The 27309-nt window shown below is 36.9% G+C and overlaps 1 protein-coding gene across 1 annotated transcript in view; it reads left to right on the top strand.

The window, feature by feature from the left end:
* Sgk1 (serum/glucocorticoid regulated kinase 1) overlaps nucleotides 1–27309 on the top strand; it is a 67525-nt gene that overhangs the window by 24722 nt on the left and 15494 nt on the right. The window contains exon 2 of the mRNA XM_058581388.1: nucleotides 13562–13637. Within this exon, the coding sequence (XP_058437371.1) occupies nucleotides 13562–13637 (76 nt within the window). The remainder of the gene's footprint in view (nucleotides 1–13561; nucleotides 13638–27309) is intronic.

The following is a 27309-nucleotide window of genomic DNA, read 5'->3' as shown; positions in this document are numbered from 1 at the left end:
AGTCTTTCTTGGCTTCTGATTATTGCAAGGTCAAGTCCTGTTAATTATCACCCAGCTGTACATCAAACTTTTTTTTTTTTTGTAAGGGGGGATTGAACCCAGGGGTGCTTAACTACTGAGCCATGGCCCTAGCTCTTTTTATTTTTTTGTTTTGAGACAGGGTGTCACTAAATTGCCAAGGCTGACCTTGAATTTGCAGTCCTCCTGCCTCAGTCTCCCACGTCGCTGGGATTACAGGGATTACGGGCGTGTGTCATCATGCTCAGTGTGTACATCAAACTCATTTTCTGAACAGAATGGGTTTTTTGCAACAGACTTTATCAGTGACTTTAACTAGGGAACAAATCATTACTCAAAAGAAGTGTCAAACTCAGAAAAGAAATTTCAAAGATTATAATCAAGACATTTTTCTTTTCACCTGATTTTTCCATCCCCAGCCTCCAGGCCTCTTTCTTGCTATTCTCTACAGAGAACAAAGCACAAATATGTACGTGGGAGTGCACAGGCAAACATACAAAGAGGAAATCGTTGCAAATGTATATTTGTGTGCATATAATGTGGTATTTTCTGAAAAAAAAAAAAAAACAAACAGAAACTGTTGGTGGTTAGAAAGGCATGGGGCTGAACTTGTCTTCCCCAAGCACTTCATCTGATAATGAGAGATTACCTTTCACCTCTAAAATCATCTTAGTGTAAAAATGGGTAACTTTCATGAATGTTCAGAAAAGATATTTGTCCATGTGTCTTTTAAGAAAACTTGTGGGCATTTGTGACCAATATAAATAGAATCAGCACTTTGGGCAGTTATACAGTAAATGTAACAGAATAGAAGGACTTTAGCAGATATGTAAGTAATAGACATTAAGATTTGTGTACTTGAGAGTTACAGGTTTACTGGGTCAGTGGGAAAGTTAAGAGAGATTTGCAGGTCAAATTAAGATGACTAACAATCCCCAAGTAGTGGCACACTCCTGCAATCCCAGAGATTGCAAGCTGAGACAGGAAGATTCCAAGTTCAAAGCCAGCCTCAGCAACTTAAGAGGCTTTAAGCCACTTAATGAGACCCAGTTTCAAAATTAAAGAATAAAAAGTCCTGAGAATGTGGCTCAGTGGTTAAGTGCCCCTGGGTTCAATCCCCCGTAGCCAAAAGAAAAGAATAGGGGACATAAAACTTTGCAATTCATTTGCCCCCTAGCATCTCTTTTCTGCGATTATGGACTTGAATTTTTGTTACAACTACAAGACTTAAAATTTTGTTTCTTTTATAACAGCATTCGGAACTCATGGGGGACCTTGGGATGCATTGCAAATGAGGTAGCATAAGCAAAGTTCTATATCTGTTTACAGATATAGAAAATCTACTTCTGGTTTTGAGCATAGCCCAATAGTAACGTATGTATACAGGTAAAACAGAAGTTTACCTTTCATTCATTTAACAAATATCTATTGATTGATTATTATGACCAATGTTAACATGTGACTATGCTCAGTCAATAGAAAGTGGTTTCTGAATAATTTAGGACACAATCCCTTTTTCTACAGAGTTTACAGTCTGGAGATACCTAAATGATAATAAGCAATACTAATACTTTATTTTATTCAAATACTAATGCTTTATTTTATTCAAAATGCTTTATTTTATTCAGATATTTTTGCTTCCTTTGCTCTCCCCGTCCTGTTTTTTTTTCTGAGTCCTAAAAATAAAGGTTTGTCCCTAATTGTTCTTAATCTTAGTTTTATAAAAAGGTATCCTAGTTTATTATCTTCATTTTCCCACAAGAAACTAATCATTAAAACACTAATTTATTTTGTCCTGTCTAGGAAGAAAATGAATACTCATTCTATCAAGAATGAATTCCATCCATTCTTGTCTTTCAAACAGGTTAATAAGGAAGAAGTAAGCCCTAAAGTTAAAAGGAACTGAATTTCAAATAAGACTTTATGAACGGCCAGGGATGGTGGTGCATACCTGTAATCCCAGTGATTTGGGAGGCTAAAGCAGAAGGATTGCAAGTTCAAAGCCAGCCTCAGAAACTCAGGGAAGCCCTATGCAATTTAGGGAGATCCTATCTTAAAAACTAAAAAGGACTGGGGACGTGGCACAATGGTAAAGCACCCCTGGATTCAATACCTAGTTAAAAAATATATATATTTTTTATGAACGTACTTATTATATAAGTAATCATTGCAATCTAAGCCATGTGACTTCAAATCTGTACATATTTGGAGGCAATGTGATGAAGTAATTAAAAGCCGGGGCTGCTTTGATCCCCACCAGGACCAACACCAAAAAAAGTCTTGAAATTAAAAAAAAAAAAAAAAAAAGCCTGAACTCGCTAACTGCATGGACCTTTCCCAAGTTACTTCAGTTTCCTCCTCTGTAAAATGGGGATGATGATAATAATTCTTCCCTCCTGGAGATACTGTATAAGTTAGTTATAATAAAGCACAGAGAACAATGTGCTTTTCCTCCTCAGCTTCAGGCATAATCTTTCTTCACAGGCAGCAACAGATTGCCCATCATCTTTGCAAGGTTTTCCTTCAATGCCCTCTACTTTTCTAGCCTGAGGAAGGGACAAGCACGTTGCAATCTGTGTCTTTCAGTTCCCAGATAGGTTAAAGAAGACAAATGCCAGACCCAGGGACCTGGAGAAGGAACGCCAATTCCTGAGACTGACACTGAACTGGGGAAGGAGTGGGTATGAGCAAGTGAAAATACCACAAAGCATTCCTACTAGTTTTAGGAGAACTTTTCTTTGTGGGGAGTGGGGAGTGCAGATTTCAGCATTCATTTGGTTGCTATAAGTTTTCTGGAATGTTAATAGGTTTGATTCTGACAGCTTCTGTTTATTATTTTATTTTATTTTTGATGTTTCCATTGAGAAATGAGAGCTTAGAGCTGCTTATTCCACCCTTTTGCTGATGCCACCTCCCCCGATAAGATTTTAAAGGTTACCTTTGTCTGATTCCCCTTCCCCCAAAATGGAGCTACTGAAAGTGCCCATTTGTTCAAGAGATTAGCTAAGAAAACAAGATAATAAATGTGTCCAGCCCATCGTAAATACTCTATAAAAATATTATTAATAATTATTATTCTGAAATATAGTGTGAGTTGAAGTGCTCAATGTTCTAGTTCTAGGAAAATTTCAATACCAGATTGCAGTGGGATTTACTTCCTGTTTGGAAACAGCTAAAAGTAGTTTCATTCATTCCTCAGCAACAGCCTCTTGCCCTCAAATATCTGGAATGTCTATTTGGTCCCTAACCAGGGTCTGAATCCACAATTATACTTCATAAATATTATAAGATAAAAGATGGACCTGAGAAAAAGGAATGATAAAATATAAATTAAATTCATGTAAGGATAAAGTACACATGTGGTATATTATCATGTTCCCCAGAGTCCTCTAAAAAATAAAAAGAAAAGAAAATATAGACAAAAAGGGCAAAAATAAAACTATATCTGATGTCCTGCCAGAACACCTAGCAAAAACACATGGAAATGTCACAGAAAATACCTGTAAAGGGAAGCCACTTAATACAGGAGCTTCTTGGAACACTCACAGACTTGCATTTTTATTCTTGACTTCCCAGAAGTTAAGAGCTCAAGGGATCTGGCTGGGTTCAAAACTGGCACCTCTTAAAGTTGAAATTCAGTACTTAGTAAAACTAGCCACTTCACATGTTATATAGATGTTTTTCATTCCCTGGACATTCCCCCACTTATTTCTTCATGAGACTAATGACCTACCCACTGAATACCAAAGAGATGTTGGAGAAAGAATCATTGTGGAGATGTATAATTAACTTGGCTAAATGCTAACTCAGTTTCACAATGAAAACCTTACATGGCTGATATTTGAAACGTTGGAAAAGATGTATACATTGTGTTTTTGCTTCTGCAGAAATGTGCAGTTCTTATTTGTCAGGTATTGTGTTTAACATGTGTTTCATATCAAATACAAGAAAGGTCAAATGAAATCTTTAAAAAAAAATGCTGGCAGGATCTGCTGTGAGCGCCTCTTCCAGCACATCTGGGAGCCTCTGTAAAAAATTAACTCAATATTCTGGACTCTTGGGATGGCCAAATTATTAACTAGTTTTGCAGAAGCAAGGCATATAAGAAATATTTTAGATTTGTAGACCATAAGTACTGTACAGTCAACCTGCTACATAAAAAAAAAAAAACCCAGCAAATAGATTAACTGGATATCTAGTTCCATTTATAACAGAAGAAATAAACATAGCATTTGTTGACTATTGCATTTGGCAGGCTAAACTGTATGGCTAAAATGTTAATGGAAGATTAATATCAGACTTTTTTTCTCCTTAGAAGAAATTAAACATTGTAAATTATAACGTAAAACAAATTATAATGCCACACCTGCCTTGACCTGATATAGCTTCTGAATAGGGAATCAGTAGGAACAAACATATTTCTGACAACTTCACATAAAGTTCAAATACAGATTTCTACATTTTCCCCTCTTGTCAAGTATCTTTTTAGAAGTAAACTCAAGGAGAGACATACTAATGATTATGTCGTTTGCCAAAAGAGATACTTAAAACATTTCTCTCTTTCCCAATAAAGCCCTGACTGGATGTTTGCTTATTCTTTAACCTAGGCTTGGAAATCATCTCTCATATTATCCTCATTACCCTGAAATAGCCATACTCAGCTTCTCGGCTGTATTAGTGGGTAAATACCACTCATTCCGTGTTACTTTTATTAGGCAGAAGTGGATTTAAGCCAGTTAGATACCCCTGGGGAGCTTAAAAATATTCTGATACCTCAATTCCCCCACTTCCGTCAGTCATTACTAAGTTTTTCTAATGAGTATATTTGATAATAGATGACAGCCCAAACAGTTTTCTACTTCCTTATGCAAAGAAAAAAAATAATACTGATGTGTAGTATCGCAATCTTACTGCTAGGCTGGGGAGTGGTTTCTTTTGCATCCAGTTATTTACAGAGACATCAAGTGCTCTAAGCTAACCAATGTATTTATCAATTTATTGTCTCAGTGCCAGAAATTCAAGAGGAATGAAGACACATGTGTTAAAAACCATAACATTTTGGCATAATGATTATCTCCTTAAATTCTAGTGGTTCAAGTTGAATGGGATTTATGATTCTCATTTGAATAGTTTAGAGAGTAATAACTTATTAAACAAATATTTATTGAATGCCTCCTATATGCCAAATACCCCTTTAGGATTCAGAAAATTTGCAAGAGACCACAAACAAAGAAAATAAGAAAATCATATTTTAGGAAATATTAAGTATCATGAATGAAAGTATTAAGCAGGAACAGGATAGGAAGTTGCCATTTAAGTAGGCTTTACCCAGAAGTTGACATTTGAACAGATACCTGAGTAGAATTCTGGGGATATCTGAGCAAAGCAAGTTCTAGGCTGAGGATTTCGAGAGCACAATCTGTGCAAGCAACTATTTTTGCTTTTGCTATGCTTCTTTCCATGTAGATTTTCTATCTATCTATCTATCTATCTATCTATCTATCTATCTATCTATCTATCTATCTATCTATCATTTGTTTTGCTCCATGTAGATTTTCAACAAACGGCCAACTTCTCTCAAAAAATTTTATCCCCTCCAGCCTCTACCTGAGTCGTTGCACTCCTGTTGACATGTTTGATGATAAAACCATGGATAATAATAATAACCATTGCCGAGAATTGAAACTTAGATGGAGTTAACTCTAACCCTAGCCTTAACCCTACCCCTTAACTTTGCCAGTTTTTCCAATAAGGAGACTAAGGGTAGAAAAGATTAAGTACCTTTCCATGGGCCCTACATAGTCAGGACTGGGGCTGCCTTAATTTTACTCTGCATATATCTCACTCCAAAACCCATGCTCCAAACAGCTTTGTCTAACCATATCTACCAACTGTGTTCTAAAATAAATGCATTATAAATGGAAATGACTTCTGACAATCTGTGTAACCTTCCATATGTCATTTTTTGTATAGTTGGACACAATATCTTTATGTTATTTATTTTTATCTGGTGCTGAGGATAGAACCCATTACCTAGGTGAGCTCTATACCCTGAGCCACAACCCCAGCCCCCATATGTCACTTCTTTCAGAATCTGTTTCTCCTCTTAAATAAGAAGACTGAATTAAATCACCTGTTAAATACTTTATAGCCACAAAACTATGATTCTCTGATAGCATTAACTTTGGCTACTTTAACATAGTTCGAATCCTACCAAATCAATGATGTCAAAAGACATGTATTAATTGCCTTCCCTCAAAATCAAGCACAATCTACCAACATTATGCCCCAAGTAATTTTTTCTTAAGAAGTTATTGATATGCTTTGGAATAAGATACAGAAAGGTTTGCTCTAGATACCTTGGCTTTGTGTCGACTCCCAGGTGGAAACTCAAATGCCTGGGAGTCCAGGCAGGAAATTTAAGTGGGCGAAGTGAATGTTGTATAGATGTGGCTCTGTGCCAACTCAGAGCAGCCATGTTAGAAATGTGGAAAAGCTGTGTTTCATTCAAACGAAACTCTGCTGCCTATTTTGCTGCATATTTTAACTTACAAATTCAGAGACTGATTAATTCTGATGATATTATTGAAAAAATATGTAAGAGTATACACCCTTAAAAATCCAAAATGACCAAGTGTCACCTCATTCCCTACTCGTGTCAACTGCCTCCACAGGACCCACTTCAATCAACAGCATCAGAGAATAAGCTCCATGAGAGTGGGGACTTGCCCTTTGTTCACATCTATGCTGTGGTTCCTAGCCCTGTGCTCACTGTATAATAGATTATCCATAAGTGCTTACTGAATGAATAACTGAAATAACTTTAAAACTGAACATACATCTGAGTTTTAAGAAACTAATATCAATTCTCATCTGACATTTTAAAATAGAGACTTGGGCTGTAACCTTCATTCAGTCACTAACATAAATTATGCTACTCTCTGGTAATCAGTTTTCTCAACCATCAATCAAGAGGGGATGGTGAGAAAAGGTCCCTTCCAGTTTCCTAAGTCTCTGATCCTCTGAGCTCTAATTTTGGTTTAGAATACAGAAAACATTTAATATGGACTCAGTGTAGCTCTGTGGTAGAGCACTTGCCTAGCACACGTGAGGCCCTGGGTTCAATCCCAGAACCATCAAAAAACAAACATTTGATTTAGTAGAAGTTTGACCTGGATGTCTTGACCTTATGTAGACTGGAGTTGAAAGAAGTGCTTTCTCGGCCAAGCAGGAAACATAAATAAGAGAAGTGGGCTGGGTGATGGCTGCCTTAAGCAATTCACAATCACAAGGGCCAAGTTGAAAAATATCAAAACCAACAAGAGGGCAAATGGAGGAGTATTCGTCTAGCTGGTTGGCATCACAATCTCTTCAGAGGTCAGGAATAGTCCCTAATCTCCATGTTATATGATGTAATTTAATGTTAAGCAACTGAACCAGGATAAATCATTAACTTGCAGAGATCAAATTGATTGCTGACTCTTCACTAATCTCTTGACCTGAGTCCTGCTGTCCTTGTCCACACTGCCATCTTCATGAACGCAGAGGTTTATGATGACAAATGCACAAACTGTGGGTGTGGTTAGCTGTAGTGGAGTGGGGGGCACATTCTCATCCAGCTGTGGGAAGTGGAGGATGGTGGCCCAGGATAGAGCATGAGAAGCCCACTCGACTGTGTGGGGGAAGCCCACCACTGAGCACTCAAAGGTGATACAGTTCAGTAGGTCAGAGACGGAGCCAGTTCTCCACAGAAGATGGCCACCAAGCACATGACCAGGGCCCACCTGTGTTCTGTAGGCCTGCAGCACCAGCCTGAGCACAGAATAGCTTGCTTCCTCCAGCAGCCAGAGACTGTGGACTGCTTTGACCCTAAGTGGTCACCAACTTCCAAAGCTCTGAAACATTTGAGACCCACCCCACATATTCTCACATGTACTGTCATTCCTGACATGTTGTCCCCATCCTGCTCATGATCTCATCAACCCTCCTCTGTGATTACAACAGCCTCCTAATTATCCTCAGGGTTTTTTGTGTTTTTTTTTTTTTTTTTTTGAGGATATTGTGAATGGAGTAGTTGTCCTCATTTCCATTTCAGAGAATTTGTCACTGATATACAGGAATGCCTATCCTCGATTTCTGTGTTTTCAACTGCGGTCCCTTACTCAGAGTGCAAGGACTTCCAAATTCCCACAGCATGAAGGAACACACTGATACCTAAAACCTGCCATGATCCAACTTCTCTCTAGTTTCCAATCATTTCTCCCATAAGTTTTCTATTCCCATGATATTGTTCACCCAGCTGTTGCCCAAATATGCCTCATTAAGTTCTGCTCCCACACCTATATTTGTGTTGTCCCACCCACCTTGGACACCCTTCTATGGCCTCCTCTCTAAGCCAGCCGTCATCAGTACTTTAGAAACCTGTTCAAGTCCTACTTCCTCCTTGAAGCCTTGCTCAATAACATCACCCACAGTGTTGCTTCCGCCTTTAAGTTGACAAAACTTAATAGCTATACCACCTACTTCACATTTATAGGAACTCCATCTTGGGCTCCCTGTTTTGTAGATATGTATGTCCTGCTCTCCAATCGGAATGTAATGTTCAAAGATCAATGAGTTTGCTTTCTGACTTTATAGCAATCAGGATAGTTGCATCTTGGACTTAATAAATACTTGTTGAATGTCATAAGCCCATCAAAATGAGATGATAAACCAAATCTTTTTCTCCTTCTCCATACAAAGAACTGAACTCAGAATTAGTATTTGCAGGACAGTGTTATATGCCGTGCTACCAGGAAGGAGCTTTTTGCAAAAGTCTGCAGCAGTTTGAGGAGCAAGCTTTCACTTCCCTGGATGTAAAATATTCTGCAACTTTTGATCAAGCAACTTGGGATGGAAGAAAAACAACTTCCCAGCTAATAAGACAAATATTTTAATAACTTCTATTTCTTCTTAGGAAGTTCCTAAGTTCCTAAGAAGAACTTCATTTCTTCTTAGGAAGAAATGATGATTTTATAATAAGCTGCTAAAGAGATTTATGGAAAGTCATATGCAAATTACTACAAATAATTTAAAAAAATAGGGGACAAATACATAGTTTGACAATTCTTTTATATCAATATCACAGGTTATTTTAAATAAGTTATTTGTGCATATATATGTTATGTTATGTATGCATTTTATCTTTTTGGACCAATGTTCTTAAAATAAGGATGAGGTAACCTAGAGAAAAATAACTCTAACTACCATCTTTATACTATTGCTAAAGCTGTTCAACTTTCCATTAAATGGAGGCATTTTAAAGAATTAATATGTAGATTTGTTTCTCATATAAGTAGATATAATAGTGATTTATTCCCAGGTTCGTTTCTTAGAGTCTTATTGAAAATTTCTGAACATCTCCTTAAATATGATATCCTGATACCTTTCATCTTCTGATGGTCAAATCAGCCAAAATGGTGTTTGTAGGTTTCACAACTATAGTAATTAAGCATTTAGCAATTACTTTCTGGGAGCTATTTTTCCTCCCATTCATGCTCCAATATGTCTTATTCTCTCAGATAAGGACATTTCCTTCCCACCCTCCTTCCATTCTTCCTTAACCTTCTAGAATTCTTTTGAAATAAGTTGAAAAAAAAATACCACTTCTATTAAATAAATAATTTGCTAAGATTCCCATTAAAAAAAAACTTATGAGGATTTAAAGAAGTAAAGCTAAGTTCCATTGATTATTGTGGAGACTGCAATTTTAAAGTATCTTCGTAAATAATTTATTCAAATTATTCTGTCTACAAAATAATGCAAGCACTCATTCTGTTTTTCAGAATGCACATGCTTTAATTTATTAAATAAACTTTAATAAATCAAATTATTGCTAAAATGATTAGTTATGACAATGGCATGATAAATATACCACAAAAAGGAAAAAAAAGAAGTTGTCAGTCTGAACACATTCTAAAAAAATTATAGGTGAATTTCTGTGATGTCTAGGATTTGCTTTAAAATATTTCAGCCTTGGGGCTGGAGTTGTGGCTCAGTGGTAGAGTGCTCGCCTAGCATGTAGGAGGCACTGAGTTCGATCCTCAGCACCATATAAAAATAAAAAAAAGATATTAAAAAAATAAATAAATAAAATATTTCAGCCAAAAATAAAATGATAAGTGAAAATAAGATTGGCATGATTTTGATAATTATTAAAGCTGGATGGTAGGTTTTAATAAATAGGTGCATAGAGGTTTACAAAAATTGCTTAGTGCTTCAAATTTTCCAAAATAAAATACTTAAAAATTCTGTACTGCTGTTCTACTGCTCATTATATTGTCACCCCCCGACATACAATTAAAACCCAAAATGGGAGATCCTATTGGAGAAATTCCCCTGAGTCCTTATACCAGGGAAAGAAAGAAAGAAGGAATCAAAAAGCCCATTGCAGATTCTTCCAGCAGTAAAATCCTAGGAGTTAGTCATTCCTTCAACTTCCATCTTTTTTTTCTGAAATGTAAGTGTTTCATGAACACATCTGATAATGAATTTTTTCTCTTTTGTAAAGTACCTAAAGCTACAGGATTTAGTCATTGAGCATTGCCTACTGACGATCACAATGCATACAGTGACTCATGGATTTTTGCTTAAACTATACTGTATGAAGCAGGCATGGTGGTTCACACCTGTAATCTCAGCTGTTCAGGAGGCCAAGGCAAGATGACCACAAATTCAAGGTCAACATTGGCAACTTAGAAAGACCCTGTCTCAGAATAAAAGAATAAAATGGGCAGGGAATGTAGCTCAATGGTAAAGTGTCCCTCGGTTCAATCCCCAATACTGGGGATACACACACACACACACACACACACACACACATACTATATGAGCTGTCTAGATAATTTTCTATGAGTACTTTGGTTCTTGTGAATCATGAAGAATGGTATGGTTATATTTGCACAGTAACAACACAAAGAACAAGAAGAAATTTTTGATGACCCTGGCTTTATACAGGGGCATCTTCCACATGTAGAAGAATTAAAAAAAAAAAAAAGAAAGAAAGAAATCTTGGTGAAGAATCATTCATGAGTAAATGAGATCTAGAGGAATGATGTTTATTTTACACAAACTCTGCAAGGACCTGAGTAATTACAAAGCTTAACACAGAAAGCAAACTCTCATATGGCAGTTTTCCAAAATGGATGCATAGTTGTGAAATCAATTAGAACTTTTGTAATTAAAAAGTGTAAAAAAAGTGGCAAAATCATATAATATTCTTTACTCTCATGCCGTGTTAAATTGATAAAGGTGTTTAGGAACATTTTAATTCCTCACTCTGGAGATAACACAAGTCGTCCTCCCAGGGAGCTATACCTCAACATCAGTCCCTTATTTCAGTGACTGTTATCTGGCCCTAGCTGGGAAGCTCCCAGGGGACTAGCAGACAATGCCAGAGAAGACTTAAAACCATTTCATAAGGAACTGTGGAAGGGAAGAAAGCCAGTTAGGGGAAGGGGAAGCTAAGGCAAGACATAATCGTGATTTCAAGTATTTGAGGTATATTACTATATAAAAGAGAGAGCACAACTCTTGTGTGTAACTCAAGAGTGAGCTAGAGTCAAGTTTCAAGGATCCATATGAGATTCAAACTGTGAAGAGCTACCCAACAATTACAGTGGTTCTTTAGAGAAATAGGTAACTCCTTGGAAGGAACTCTTTACTGCTCAGTGGAGTATGAAGGTGGTTTTACAGTGCTGCTCAAAATGTGGCCATGGAATGAGATTTATTGATTTGATTTATTTATTTATTTTTATTAATTTTTGCAATGCTGAGGATCAAACTAAGCCCTTACACATGCTCTGCAAGTGTTCTATCACTGAACTCGAGATTTAAATTTTAATGAAATTTTTACTGTAGTTTTTTTTTTTTTTTCTTTTCATGTTTCCTGTAAATGAAAACCATATTACAATTGCCAGGAAATTCCATTCCTATATTTAGAACACTTACATATTTATGTGTCAAATATCTTATGTGCTTTTCTGATACACTAACAGACATAGGGTGGTAATCAATTCCAGATTGTTTAATTGCAATAAGAACACAACATGGATCTGACCTCTTCACAAATATTTAACTGTACAATATGGTTATGTGAAATATAGGCACAGTGTAGTACAGCAAGTTTCTAAAACCTAACCATCTTGCATGACTAAAACTTTATGCACAGTGAATATCAACCCCCATTGCCCCTCCTCACAGCCCCCTACCCCTCCCCATTCTACTCTCTTTATCTATGTGCTTGACTATCTAATACACCTCGTGTAAGTGGAAGTATAGTATTTTTTCTCCTGTAACTATCATTTCACTTTGTATAATGTCCCCCAAATTCATTCATATTGTCACTTAGGACTTCCTTCTTTTTAAAGGCCAAATAATATCCCATTATATATATACACTGTGTTTTCTTTATCCATTCATCTGTTAATAGACATTTAGCTTGTTTCCTCATCTTAGCTATTATGAATAATATCAAGTGAATATGAGAGTACAGATGTCTCTTTAAGATTCTGGTTTCCATATGTTCTCTGATACTAATCCTTAAGAGAAGGAGATTATGCCAGACTGAAAATTCATACACTGCTTTCTTCAATAATGTCTTGCTATAGAAAGAAAATGGTAGTGAAACCAAATAGTGTCCTTCATGGCATTCTTGAGCCCTTTGATTATTACTGCAGTGGAAATAATTTACCCATTGAGTAGTTAATAAGACTAGAGACATTTTACAGTAATCAAATGATTGCACTACAAAAACCAGATAAGTGGAAAGTCCCTTTTAAAATTAAGTTCTATATTTCACTGGTTGAGGATACATCTGAAAGCTACATATCACAGCAGTATACAGTTGCCAAAAAGAAAAAAAAAAAAGCTTCACTGCCATCTTCTTGAGCTTATTATAAGGAATCTTTTAATTGGATCTACACTAAAAAAACCCTCTAAGTTGAATAAATAACACATATCACATGTGTACATATGCTACTATTTAAAAATATAATGATTCTATTAGGATCATAAAACAAGAATTCATTTTAAACTGCTACCGAATTCAATTATGTATTTTCCCAAGCAGTATTTACTAAAAATATCATTTGTTATGTAGAGTTCCAACATGTTTTTTAATGTCAGTTAGTATCTTTGTACAAGCTTTGCTAACTGATGGCTTCTGCATACAGCTGTGTAGTCAGAGTACTGCATAGGAAGCAGGAGCAAGTGGAGGGCTGAACTCCAGCCCTCATGGGCTTGCCCAGCCATCAGCCCCGATAGTAAAATTGCATCAGGCCTAGCCAGGGTCATCCACCTTTGCAGTTAGCCCAGGATTAAAGATTTCCCAGGATACTAGACTTTCAGTGCTATAGTCAGCTGAGTCCTAGGCAAACCACCCTAATCACAGCACAGGTGTGCTAGATGCCCCAGCGTCAGCCTCAAATCCCTGTTCTAGAACCAAAGGCCACTGCAATGGTGACGCCATTTTCACATCACCTTTTTTTCTCCTTATGTTTCCAAGGTGAAAGAGCCATGTAGTCACGCCAACATCCTGACCAAGCCTGACCCAAGAACCTTCTGGACTACTGATGATTCAGGTATTATTGGGAAAATACACTTTGATCCTGTGATGTGCAGGATGCATTCTGTACTGTTTGCTGGCTGGCTTATACCCAGCCCACCACTTGAATGCACTTCACAAGCTATTTCATGATCGTAAAAGTCTTTTCCATTGAATCTCCTTTCTGAGTTTCAGGAACATATATAGCATTAGGTGTAGCATCATGGAGTGTGAACTGTGTTCAAGTGTCAGGGGAACACTGGAATGAGTTTATTTCCTAGAGTCAAGGAGAGAGGAGTAGAATAAAATGGGCAAATGCATAGTTCAAGTCCCCCCTCACCCCAGGATGAAAAGGGGATTTAAAAAAACTAACTTGAATCAAACTTCAGAATACTTAACAGGAGGCAAATCTGCCTTTTTGTGTGAGATCCAGAGGTAAAACCCTAATCAGGCTGGGCATGGTGGCACATGCCTGTAATTTCAGCCGCTGGGAAGGCTGAAGCAGGAGGATTGCAAGTTCAAAGCCAGCCTCAGCAAAATTGAGGCGCTAAGCAATTCAGTGAGATTCTGTCTCTAAATAAAATAGAAAATAGGGCTGGGGATGTGGCTCAGTGGTCAAGTGCCCCTGAGTTCAATCTCCAGTACTGAAGGGACGAAAAAAAACTAATCTGCCACAGTCTGGCTGGGCACACAATCACGAGCCACCACACAGCTTGTAGATTCAAACAGCAACTCTTTATTCCCGAACTCACACCAGCCGTCTACAATCACGTTCTGGGGAAATCCACGTTCTCTGCCCAAATCCACCTCCACTGGGCTTCTATCTCCAAAATATACTGTCTGAATCCCGTGAGAACTCAAGGGGAACTCAGGCAGCAGGATACGCCCTATTCCCATCAGGAATAATCTTAAACCTTAAACCTGGAACCTAAACTGGGAACGCCCTAAACAAGATTATCTTAAAACCGGGAACACCCTAATCTGCCTTGGTCCTTGAGCAAGGTTAAGTACATTCAATGTCACTGCAACATGGGGTACGCTGGCAAGGAAATTGTCATACTTACTTGGCTAATGGCTCCCAGCACTAATCAGAATCAGACGAATACCATGTTATGAGCTCTGACTGTGCCCTCACCTTACACAATTAAAAATCAGACAAAGGGTAGGGCTTGTTCTTACAGGAAAATAAAGGCATCTTTTGATTCTTTTTCAAAACACATGTGAGCCATGAGGACTAATTACACTAAGTAGACACTAAAGATGGGGGGGAGGCGGGGTCAAAAAGAGCTGAAACACTTAAGAGAGTGATAATAGAGCTTTCACCTCTTCTAATTAAGTGGGGCCTGATGAAACAGAAAACCAGTGCTGTTGTCTAATATTTGTATTATGCCTCACACTTTTATGAAGTGTGTTCACAAAAATCTAATTTAGTGTGTTGCAGCAACGCTGTGAAATAGGAGGGGCAGTCTGCCCTCACTATCCCTCCTTAGAAGCAAGATAACAAGCTCCAGAGGTTATCTGACATAACCAAAGCTCACAGCTCCGAAGTATGAGAGCTGGGAATTGGGCAGAGAGCCGCAGGCCTGTTCTCTCATCCACTTCCGAAGAAGAAGCAGCTCCTATGTGGAGCCGCACAGGCTAAATCTGTGCTTTAATCTTCTCTTTGTAAAAGAGTCCGTCTGTGCCTCTTAGCAGCAGCAGAGAACTTGAGAAGGGAAATGAAAATCTCTCTGATGGCTTTTTTTTTTTTTTTAAGACCAGGCTTATGGTCTAAACTTATTATTAATTTTATCTGTCAATTTTTTTCCTGTTTTGTTTTTATGTATTTCCTTTGAAGAAAGATGAAGAAACATGAAAGTGAACTGGCCTCTTTTTGCCATCATTTCGATCCATTTGCTAATGGACCACAATAAAGAAGCCATCTTGCTGGCTAATACTGCTATTAAGATTTGTAGCCTTATGTGATGCAGGAGCAAAATAGAAGGAAGCATCATAAATGAAAATTAAATGATTTGTGATGTTATGTAAAGAGATTAGAATGGGACAGGAATCAGCATAGGGTAGGTCCAGAAGATGCTGCCTGGACACTTGGAGAAGCTGGAGAAATTAAGTTACAAAAAAAACTAATGCCAGGTGCCATGGCACATGCTTGTAATCCCAGTGAATTAAGACACTGAGATAGGAGGATTGCAAGGTCAAGGTCAACTCCAGCAATTTAGCAAGGCCCTGTCTCAAAACAAAAACTAAAAGGGCTAGGGATGTAGCTCAGTGGTGGAGTGCCTGGGTTCAAGACCCAGTACAGAAAAAAATATTTTTTCAATGCAGAGCAGGTAGAGAAATGAGAAAGCAGATGAAGTTTTCCATGTCTATTCACTTTCATAACTTTCATGATTTGAGGATCATCAGTGGGGTTAAAAAGACATAGTATCCTTCTTCCTTCATGAGAATTTTTCTTGACAACTAAGGCATAGACTAAGATCTGTGTCTAGAGGGATTTTTTTTTTAATTCTTTTTGCCTAGTTGTTCAATCAATCTGACCAGGGTGTTAAAATCTTTACCTATGGTGGTAAAATTGTCTTTTGCAGCTTTAATTCAATCAATTTTGATTTTTGATCAAATTTTGAAGTTGTGCTATTGTACATATATCTTTATGAGTGTCATGATTTCCTGATGAAAGATCATTTTGCTGTTAGAAAATGTGCTTCTTTATCTCTGGCAAACGTTTTTGTTTGAAGAATATTTTAAAATATATATTTACATAGCCAGTCCAGTCTTCTTATGGCTTTTCATCACGTGGTAGTATAGGTTTTCTATCCATTTAATTTCAAACTATCCATGTCATGGTTAAAGCACTTCTCTTCTAACCATCATGTGCCTAAGTTTCCCTTTTAAATCCTGTCTGACAATCTCTGTTCTCTTTTTAATACAAGACGTTTAAACCATTTATGCTTAGTTGCTGACACAGATTAAGAACAGGCAAATAAAGAAAAGAAGGTATATATAGAAAACAAATAGCAAAATGGTAGAGTTACTTTCCTGACTTCTCTAAAATTATTTGAATATTTTTTATACTTTAATATAAATTTTTTTTGTGATACTCAGGATTGAACCCAGAGCTGTGTACATTATAAGCAAGCACTCTACCACTGAGCTACACCCCTAAGCCTTTTTTTATTATTTTTATTTTGAGACAGAGTTTCATTAAATTCCCAAAGCTAGCCTCAAACCTATCATCCTCCTGCCACAGCCTCCTGAGTAGCTGGATTACAGGCATGCCCAGCTGATGTAAATTTACCTGTTGACTTTCTAATTATACTTCACTGCATTATATTTTTAATGGTGGCTCTAGAGATTACAATAAATAACTTTAAATTTTCAGTCTATTTCTGAGACCTTGAAACATTTGTCCATTTACCCAACCCCCACCTTGACCTTTCATATTATGGTTGTCAGGTATGTTACCTTTATAAATAAACCCTAGGGCACAATATATTTAAAGGGCAATGTTATAGTCATTATTATAAAATGAATTTTATTATTACAGCTTTTTTAAAATTCCTGATTTTGTGTGTGTGTGTGTGCCAGGAATTGAATCCAGGGGTGCTGAGCCACTGAGCCATATCCCCAGGCTGTCTTTATATTTTATTTAGAGAGAGGGTCTCATTGAGTTTCTTAGGGATGAGCTGTTGAGATTACAGGTGTGTGCCACCATGCCCAGCTCCTGAAATAATTTTCATAAAATGTTCTTATATTTCCTATGAAAATTATTCTAAGTGATTGGAATCTTTCCTTTCAAAGCCAGCCATCATCAGAGAGTATTTTATTTACTGAATTCAATATGTAGTCTCTTGATATTTAGTTCAAGTAGAATTGAATATCAAAGGAAACTAGTCCATCTTGCTTGATAGAAATAAAATTAATAAAAACATTTCTTTGTTAAGAACTAAGGAATTATTGAGGATTAGCACATCTTGAAATCCCCTGGGACTGGCTAATTTTTGCATTCAGTGTCTTTGTGCTTGAATACAAGAGGAAAAGACTGGTATGCTCAGTTGCCATATGCAGATATGGGTACACAGAGAAACAAGTCATTTTTAAAAAGTCCTTTTATTCACAATTATAATCAAAAAGTGGCATATTAGGCAAAAAAAAAAAAAAGGAAAATAGAGAAATGAAGGAAACTAATCAGCTATAATCTTACCACCTCTACTTTTGTTCATTGAGCTCTTATGACTTCCCAACATTTGTTCAGACAATAAGCAAACAGGCTGCACAAGTTTAGGCTCTTTCCTGTAATCTTTGTTTTCAGGCTCTGAAACCTGAGTTGTTTGTTTTTGTACTCCTTTGCTTTTCAATTGCTGGTCCTGCATTGGCTTATAAATTAGAATTTCAAGGTAGGATGAGATTTCCATACTTTAAAAATTTGTGTTTTTCCCCGTTGTTGTTATTGGTAACACATATAATGTTCATTGGTTAGAAGTAAGTCACATAAGTCAGTCAACAATAGGATTTCTCTCAAAGGCCATCATTCTTACTGGGCACTTATTTTGTTAGGTAGGAAAATATAACCTCTTAATATTCTCCCTACATCCTTTTACTTGAAGTTTCCTTTTTTTTTTTTCCTTGTGGTGCTGGGGTTTGAACCCAGGGCCTTAAGCATGCGAGGCAAACACTCTATCAACTGAACTATATCCCCAACCCCCTAGCCCTTTTTATTTTACTTTGAGACAGGGTTTTGCTGAATTGTCTAGGCTGGTCTCCAACTTGTATGCTACCACGCCTGGAATGAAGGTTTCTTTTAACAAGACAATTCTACCCTGGAGGTTTTGAAAATGCCTAGATTTATTTCAAGCAAAAATTAAAGTACAAGAATCATAATTGTGCAAATTTTTCCCAGAAGGGAAAGTTGAATGTTCCCTTTTATTTCCATGATTATGCATCTTTTTCTTTATATTTTCTAATAATGTATTGCATTTTAAAATTTAGTATAAATTTCTGGGTACTTAGGAATCACTATAAAGTGGCATATTTATATTTATTTAAGAGCAGTAATAGTTTATGTGCTGAATATAGAAATGAAGTGATTCATAGATTAAAAACATATGGACTACAGAAGTATTTCAGTATTTCAGAGAATATGTAAAATTAGATCACTGAATTAATATAAGTAGTGGGAGGAATTTATTATAAATTTTCAAAAATGAAGAAAACAGTTTTCTAGATTTATTTTCTTAAAACACACATCACTCTCGTATTTATATCTACAAAATAGTTGCTTTGTCCTCCAAAGTATAGCATTATCTATTTAAAAAAGAGAGAGAGAGGTAACTAGGATAAATGTTAACCATGATCTGCTGACACAGAAATTTTCCATCTGATACATGTTGACCAGTGTATTCATGGTAGTTTTTGCCACTTGATAATCATTTAGTAAAATGCCTATAAATACATAAAAATCCTTAAAGTAGACTGATCTTAGGTCAAAGTACAAGAACAGTGGCTCTCAGTAAAGTTATCCTATACACAGTGAAGAATCTCAGAGTCATATAATACCATTCTCGGGAGTAAAACATGAAGTTGGGTACTAGAACACAGAGAGGCACCAGCCTAAGTACTTGAAATTGTCCTTTGACCTAAATCTTGAATACCCTCTCCCTCATTAAGCATAAAAATCCAATACAAAGGTTGATTTCCTAAGAGACTATTCTTATGGCTCTTCGATCATAAAATTTGTCCTACTATCAACTGTCATTTATTCCATTTTTGCTTTTTGTGTTGAAATTTGATCAATAACAACCTCAACATAACAATGGCTGTTGACATTATTGATTGATTAACTCAATGAAAGTCACCAACCATAACTTTTTACACTATCAAATGAAAGATCCTCTTCAGACTCAGCTTATCCCATGTCAAACACAAATAAAAACATAACACCCTTCTTAGCTGGGCACCGTGACACACACCTGTAATCCCAGAGGCTGGGGAGACTGAGGCAGGAGGATAGCAAGTTCAAAGTCAACCTCAGCAAAAGCAAGGCACTAAGCAACTCAATGAGACCCTGTCTCTAAATAAAATACAAAAAACAGAGCTGGGGATGTGGCTCAGTGGTTGAGTGCCCCCGAGTTCAATCCATGGTAGCCCCTCCCACCCCCCACCAAAAAAAAAAAAAAAAAAAAAAAACTCAAAACATAAAAACCTTCCACAAAGAGAAAAGAGTGTACCATATCTCATGTAAAAGTCACTAACTCCTTAGACATCTCCCACTGCTCCCTAAAATAATTGCCAGGACATTCAATGTTTTCTAGAGTCCTTTGCACCTGGAACATGCCTGATCCTACATTGTGCTGGGGAAATGAATACAATGAGTTCTCTCCAAAATTAAAGAAGGTTCATTTTGAAAGTCTTATTGAAGACCTAACCCTTTAGAAGTACAGAGATCCAGTCTGCTACACATATGCTGGTTTTTTTTTTTTTTTTTTTTTTTTTCACATACCCTATTTTTCCAACTCAGACTTTTCAAAATTGAACTTTACTTCCATTACCTCCATCTTAGAACCAGAAGCCACAGTCATTCTCATTTTCCTGGACCACACCTCTTTTAGGGCAAGTAAACTCCCCAGAAGAGTTAGTTGACCAGCCAATCATTCAAAGAACTGCAGGAAGCTGCTCCACAGTTCAGGGTCTGTTGTGTGGTTAGTGTGTGAGCTTGTGAGCACTTTTGTACATCCATTTCTTTCATCTGCAAAAATGGAAGAGTAATAATTGAGCATGGAGTTTTGTGAGAGCAAAGATAATGCAGTAAAGTTACTTAGAACTGTGTAATGTATATTTAGTAGTCAATTTATGTTAGCTCTTACTTGGAGAAAGAATTATATCACTTATGTGGGATTATGTTTGCACAGGATTTTCTGGGTTAAAAGAAGGATACATGTTATCATTATTGTTTCTATTTATACTTTACTAGATGTATAGTTTGTTTTTTATTCCTGGACCATGAAGCTCATCATTTACTGTATTCCATTATCTGCAGCCTCAGACACAAGACTGATAAGCTTCCTGGAAATAGACACATGCTGGCCCTAAAAATCCTTGAACTGGAGATAACATTAGACATTACCAAGTCATTTAGATAAAATATCTCATTCCTTTTTTTACTTTTAACTAGTTTTAACCTTAAAGCTTTTGAAGGTGTAATCAACCAGATGAGAGAACTAGGGGGTATTTTCTTACACTTCATGTGTAAACTCAACTTTTAGGTTCTTCTTTGAAGTAAAACAGATTCTTCACTGGTTACAGAGTAAATCCTGAATTGCAAAAATTCGTCTCCCATTCCCCATGACCTCCCCCACCCAACCCGCTCATGGTTTAATCCAGGCTGCCACAATCAGACAGAAGCATGAGAAAACTGTTTTCTTGCATCTCGAGTGAAAACTAGAGCAGAAAATATTGAATTCGTAAGCGAGGATTTGCAAAGCAAAAGACACTTAGTTTTGCATGACTTTAACCATCTACAATGGATTAGAGGGCTCCAGGTTGAAGGATGGGTTATCTATTTCAGTGAGTAGTGAAATATCATTTCTAACCTCTGCTGAAAGATACTTAAGAGTCATGCTCATCTAGTATTTGAGTTAGGTTTGGCAGCAGAGAATTTATCAAATCCAATCCTCACAACTGTCCTGCTGAAAATGTGTGCATATGTGACTATAGACTCAGCTCAACAGAAAAGCTCCCTTACTTTCCTGTGGATTGTGTAAATTAAGGATTTAGCCTTCTGAAGCTTTTCAGATGGAGCAAAATCTGTTCATTCCTTTGTGGAGATCACAAATTTTCTCTTTGTTGAGATGAATATTACTGGGTGCTTTTTATTGTTTGTTGTTGGTTTTTGATTTCTTGGTGGTAGTAGGACTTAAACCCAGGGTCTCTCACATAATAGGCAAGTGCATTATCACTGAGCTACAGCCGAAGTCTTTTCTTTATTTTGAGACAGGCTTTCACGAAATTGCCCAAGCTGGTCTCGAACTTGGAATCCTGCTGCCTCAGCCTCCCAGATAGCTGGGATTATAGACAGGCATGTTCCACCCATCATGCCCGAACAAAATTACTTATTACTTCTGCTTTTAATTGAAGGGTAAACTAAAAGTTTTTTCATCGTGGATGATTTTCTTTCTTCTTTCTTTCTTTTTTTTTTTTTTTGCTTGTGTTTATGTGTGTGTGGTACTGAAGAATGAATCCAGGGGCCTTACATGCTAGGCAAGCCCCATACTGCTGAGTTATATCCCTGGCCTTTTGAAACAGGAGTATGCAGGCTGGACTGGAACTTGTGATCTCCTATGTCCAGAGTAGCTGGGATGACAGGTGTGTGCCACCACTCCTGGCCAAAATGGCCAATTTTTCTGATTCCAAGGATTCTCTTAACATATTTTCAGAGTACAGTTGTTCTTCCACTTACATAGATATTTGCATCTCTACAAACCCTTGTAGATTGAAAATATCTCGATTGAAAACGCTTTTACTACACTTAACTTACCAACATTGTAACTTGGCCTATCCTACCTTAAATGTGCTCAGAATACTTCAAATAGCCTACAGCTGAACATCATGAGTAAGTATCTTTTTGCATATCTCTACCCTAGGAAAAGATAAAAAATTTAGAAACACAGTTTCTACTGAATGCATGCCAATTTTGTATCATCCTAAAGTTAAAAAAAAAAATCAAAAGTTGAACAATTACAAGTTGGTTAGTGTCTATTTCCTTGTCTATTTTATTCAGATTATTTATTTCATGCCCAAGATCTTTGATTTTCATCATCTTAAATAAGATTTTATTATAACTAAAATGGTACCTAGAAATTTTGTCACTTAAAAAAAAAGCAAGAAAAATAAAATTAAGTGTACTTCATAATCTTGGAAAAGTCATTTTCTCGTATTTTAATGAAGCTTTGCTCATTTTATTAGTTTACATCAGATTAATACAACATAGAATCAAAAAGATCTAGTGGATACCAATTGCAGCTAAAGTTTAAATGTCTGATATATATCATTAGTTTGAACATTCCACCTTTGACAGTTTTCTTTTTGCCTGAAAGAATTTCTCATAATCCATAATATAAAGTGCTGTTAAAATTTTTTCCCACAAATTAAATTTGAGTTTATCTGAGCAAAGAAAGTTCTCAAATTTGGTAATCTTCAGAACCAGTACGCATTCAGGGAATTTGCAGGGTGGAGGACAAGGAGTATTTATAGAAAGAAAATGAAATTGAGATACAGGAAATAGCTTGATTGATTACTTCTCCAAGTTTGCTTATTTGGACCTGTTCTGATCAATTTGCAGTCTGTGGTTGGCTAATGTGTGACTGTTGTGATTGGCTGAGACTCAGCTGGTTGTTAAAAAAAAAAAAAAAAAAAAAAAAACTACACACACACACACTCACTGTACTCCTAAGTCAGATTTTCAGTTTTTTCACAACCAGTTTAGGCTTTAGTTCCAAAGGTAGGGATATAAAGGTGGCCACGGGACAAATTTATTTTGCTTTAACAATACACAAGACAATATATCATAGGAAAAACAAATGGGAAAAAAAATGTTCTGAATTTTTGTTCTTCAGAGCAGAAACATTTTATTTGGTTAAATAAATTATAGTTTTTAACCATCTGAAGAAAAATTATTTTACAACTTTAAGACTGTACACAGTTAGAAAGATAAGCCCCAAAAATTAGTTATGAAAAGACTACCAGGGATGAAAAGGCTGATAGAGAGGGACAGATGAGGAGTAGGGAGTAAAGGTAAATGAGACCTGGGTGGTGGGATGGGTGGGTGTGAGAGGAATGTAGGGGGGTGGAGGTGTGTGTAAACAGGGTGTGCTTAGATATGAAAATTAAATTGTTAAGACAGAGTTCCCCAAAAAACTAATTGTTGACCCTGAAAGTCCTTTATTTCATTAAGAAGTGAATCAACTGTAAATAGAGAAGTCAATGGGATTTAGGAAAAGATTGGCTCAGGGTGGGCTGCATTAGTTGGAATAGACTACTGTGAGCAGGGTAGCTCCCTTATCTATGTGCCCCTCCCTTTTCAAAAATGCATGACAATCAGCTCTTTCCACTCCTTAAAATTTCAGTTCTTGCCAGCCTCAGCAACTTTGCAAGGCCTTAAGCAATTCAGCAAGACCCTGTCACAGAACTTCTTGGGATGTGACTCAGTGGTTAAGCGCCCTTGGTTTCAATCCCCAGTACAAAAAAAAAAAAAAAAAGTTTGGTTCTCAGAGGAAAATTTTGCATTAATAACTAGGTTGTGCTGTTCTTGTGGGTATTAAATTACATAACCTACTTGAGTTTTAAAATTGTTCTCCCATACCTAATCTCATCTGATCTTTCCAATCACTCTGTGGGATTAGCAAGATGGGTGTTAACCCTGAGGATACTTGAAGAAGTTAAGAAATCACCCAAAGCTAAATGTTGGATCATAAATCTTGAGACAGAACTGAAAAAGTCACATTTCCTGGAAACACTACCAATTCTCCTCCAACTGCTACTTTGAAAAGGTAAGAGTACAACTATGCAATGAAAATAGCTGGAGTATGGACACAGGGGTTTGGGGAAAGGGTGTTAAGTGAAGGGTAAGATTCAAACTATACTGCAGTTTTGTTCGTGGTGGAGGAGAACTGGACAGGGAGGAAATGAAGACAGACATGAATGAGGTACACCTTTCAACTCGGCAATGGGCTAAAGAAGGAGGCAAGCGTTTTCCCTCTTTTTTATTGGGGGCTAGGGGCGGTACTGGGGATTCTGAGCCACATCCCCAGCAATATTTTGTATTTTATTTGGAGGCAGAGTCTCACTGAGTTACTTAGCAACTCGCTTTTGCTGAGGCTGGCTCTGAACTTGAGATTCTCCTGTCTCGGTCTCCAGAGACCCTGGGATTACAGGTGAGCTCCACCGTGTCCAGCTTAGTTTTCACTCTTGAGGGCTCAAGTGGATAAAATGGACAGGCATGGCTAGAAAATGAATAAAGTAGCATAAAATACAAGTTATAATGATGAGAGCTGTCTAGACATATGTGAAGGACTGTCATTTAGAACAGATCAGGATGAACGTTACAGACCATCCTGATTGACCCATGATCTAATTCAAGAATTCTTTCACTTTCTAATGGGGTGAAAGTGATTCCCTAAGTGCTCAGAGAGAACTAGAAGGTCAAATTTCCTGCAAACTCCTCCGACTCTTTTTCCTACTGCTTCAAAAAGGATAAAGTGGAACTCTTAAGAGTACAGTCAGTAGAAATCATACTTTGAATTTTGAATTTTGATCTTTTTCTGAGCTAGTAATATGCACTATGATATTCTCTGATGCCCAACTGGGCTGAGGTAAGCGTTTGAGGTAGGCAAGGCTAAACTAGGATGTTCAGTGTATTCTATAGGCTAGGTGTGTTAAATGTATTTTCAATATTTTAAACTTCTGATGAGTTTGCTAGGTTGTAACCCCAACATAAGGAAAAATCTGCATTTTACTGATTGAAAGCAGGGCTTTTGGTATCACGGACACCTGGTTTGCTTTCTGACTTTGCCATTACTAGCTATAATATATTAAAATAATATCTCTTTAAGCTGCAGTTCTTAAGAACATAACAGTTTTTCATAAGATCATTAGAGGGGATAAAGTGAGAAATGGCATAAAGAGCACAAAATATAGTGTCTGCCACTTAGAATAATCATTCAATAAGCCTTAGCTAGTATAATAGATGGGTTAAACTGTGGAAATGACAGAGAGGAGGATGTTCATTTGTGCTTATCAGAATGTCCTAGGCCCCAGCATAGATCTGGCTATAGAATGTACAGAAGAGTTATTTTTTTTTTTTTATAAACGAGGATATTTGAGCCTAGCCTTAAAAAGCTCAATTGCTGCTGACTGAAAATGATGAAGACAGATCTTTGGTGATTTAGACAAGTTCTCAGTAAGTGACTACTAGGACTATTGTTGAGAGGTGGGGAAGCTTGTCTTCCTTGAGATCCTTTTAACACTAGGACAGTTCTGTTCATATTTTCTATGCATAGTGCGAATCGAGACTGGCAGTACTGTTCAAATAAAAAAAATCCAACTTGCATGTGTATAATATCTTCAGACATTAAAACAAAGAGAAAGGAAGGCTAGCGTGGTGGTGCATGACAGTAATACCAGCAACTTGCCAGGCTGAGGCAGGAGAATTGCTAATTCAAGGCCGGCCTCAGTAATTGAGCAAGGTCCTAAGCAATTTAGTGAGACCCTGTCTAAAAATTTAAAAATTAAAAAGGGTGGGGATGTAGCTCAGTGTTAAACTATGCCCAATCAATTTCCAATACCAAAACAAAACAAAACTGAGAAGCACACTATGTGCTTCCTGTGAACTATCTTTTACACTGGACACAGCCTGAGGTGAACATCGAACACATAGAGTTGTTGTTGTGTTACTTTTAAGAAATGGCAGTGTTCTGCAGTGATCAAGCCCTATGCTTTTACCCAATCTCTTTGTGAGTCAAATTTCCAAAAGGCAATCTGAAACTCAGAAAGGATTTCTGTCTGAGGAAAAATAATTAGCTTGTATGGAGAGACTAAGATCTTAGATTCAGTAATATCATGTCTTAACAAGCTACCTGTTTTAGACATGTTTGTTCTTATTCCTAGAAGCAGTCTAGCTGCCTCTAGTGTGCTTGTTATCATTGTTCCTCTTTGACATCTTTGTGTAAATGTCTTTGCTAATATTTTTAATGTGTAGTAGTAATTATAATTCTATAAATGATATATGTAAATATTTATATATAAATATGTAAAAAATTTAAAATATTTTTTGTAAATGGATAACAGTCTTGGAAGATTTTAACAAGGTCCCTATCAACATTTCAGAAACCCATAATCCTCAGAAAAATGAAAGTCCTAAGAAAAGAAACCAGGAAGTGGGAACGGATAGGAGGAAAGAGACAGAGAAGAGTGGTGATCAAGAAGCAGGCTGAATAAATAAATGTAGATCAAGTAACCCAATTAATAACCAGGCAAATGAATTAAACAGATACTTCTCAAAAGAAGAAATGCAAATGACCAACAAATACATGAAAAAAAAAAGTTCAACATCATTAGCACTTAGGGAAATGCAAATCAAAACTACACTGAGATTTCCTCTCACACCAGTCAGAATGGCAGTGTGAGAATACAAATAATAATAAATGCTAGAGAGGATGTGGAGGAAAAGGAACACTTTTACACTGTTGGTGGGACTGTAAATTAGTACAACCACTATGAAAATCAATATGGTGGTTCCTCAAAGACTAGGAATGGAACCACCAGATGACTCAGCTCTACCGCTCTTCAGAATTTAGTGATATGTGCATACCCATATTTGTAGCAGCACAATTCACCATAGCCAAACTATGAAACCAGTCTAGGTATCCATGCTTAGCCAATGGATGAATAGATAAAGAAAATGTGGTATATATACACAGTGGATTTTTATTCAGCTATAAAGAAAAGTGTAATTATGGCATTTGCAGGAAAATGGATGGAACAAGAGACCATCATGTTAAGTGAAATAAGTCAAACCCAGAAGGTCAAGGGTCATTATGTTTTCTCTCATGCAAAAGCTAGAGGGGAAAAGAAGTTGGGGTGAATCAAAGGGAAATCAGTAGAGGAAAGGGACCAAGAGGTAAGGAGTGTTGAGAGAGTGCTAGGGAGAGATATTGGCC

Source organism: Marmota monax, unplaced genomic scaffold, assembly GCF_021218885.2.
Source record: "Marmota monax isolate L192 unplaced genomic scaffold, Marmota_monax_Labrador192_F-V1.1 WCK01_AAM20220418_F8-fsc00030, whole genome shotgun sequence".
Taxonomy (NCBI): Eukaryota; Metazoa; Chordata; class Mammalia; order Rodentia; family Sciuridae; genus Marmota; species Marmota monax.
The sequence above is the reverse complement of the archived record's forward strand: the minus strand, read 5'-3'. Positions and strand labels throughout refer to the sequence as shown.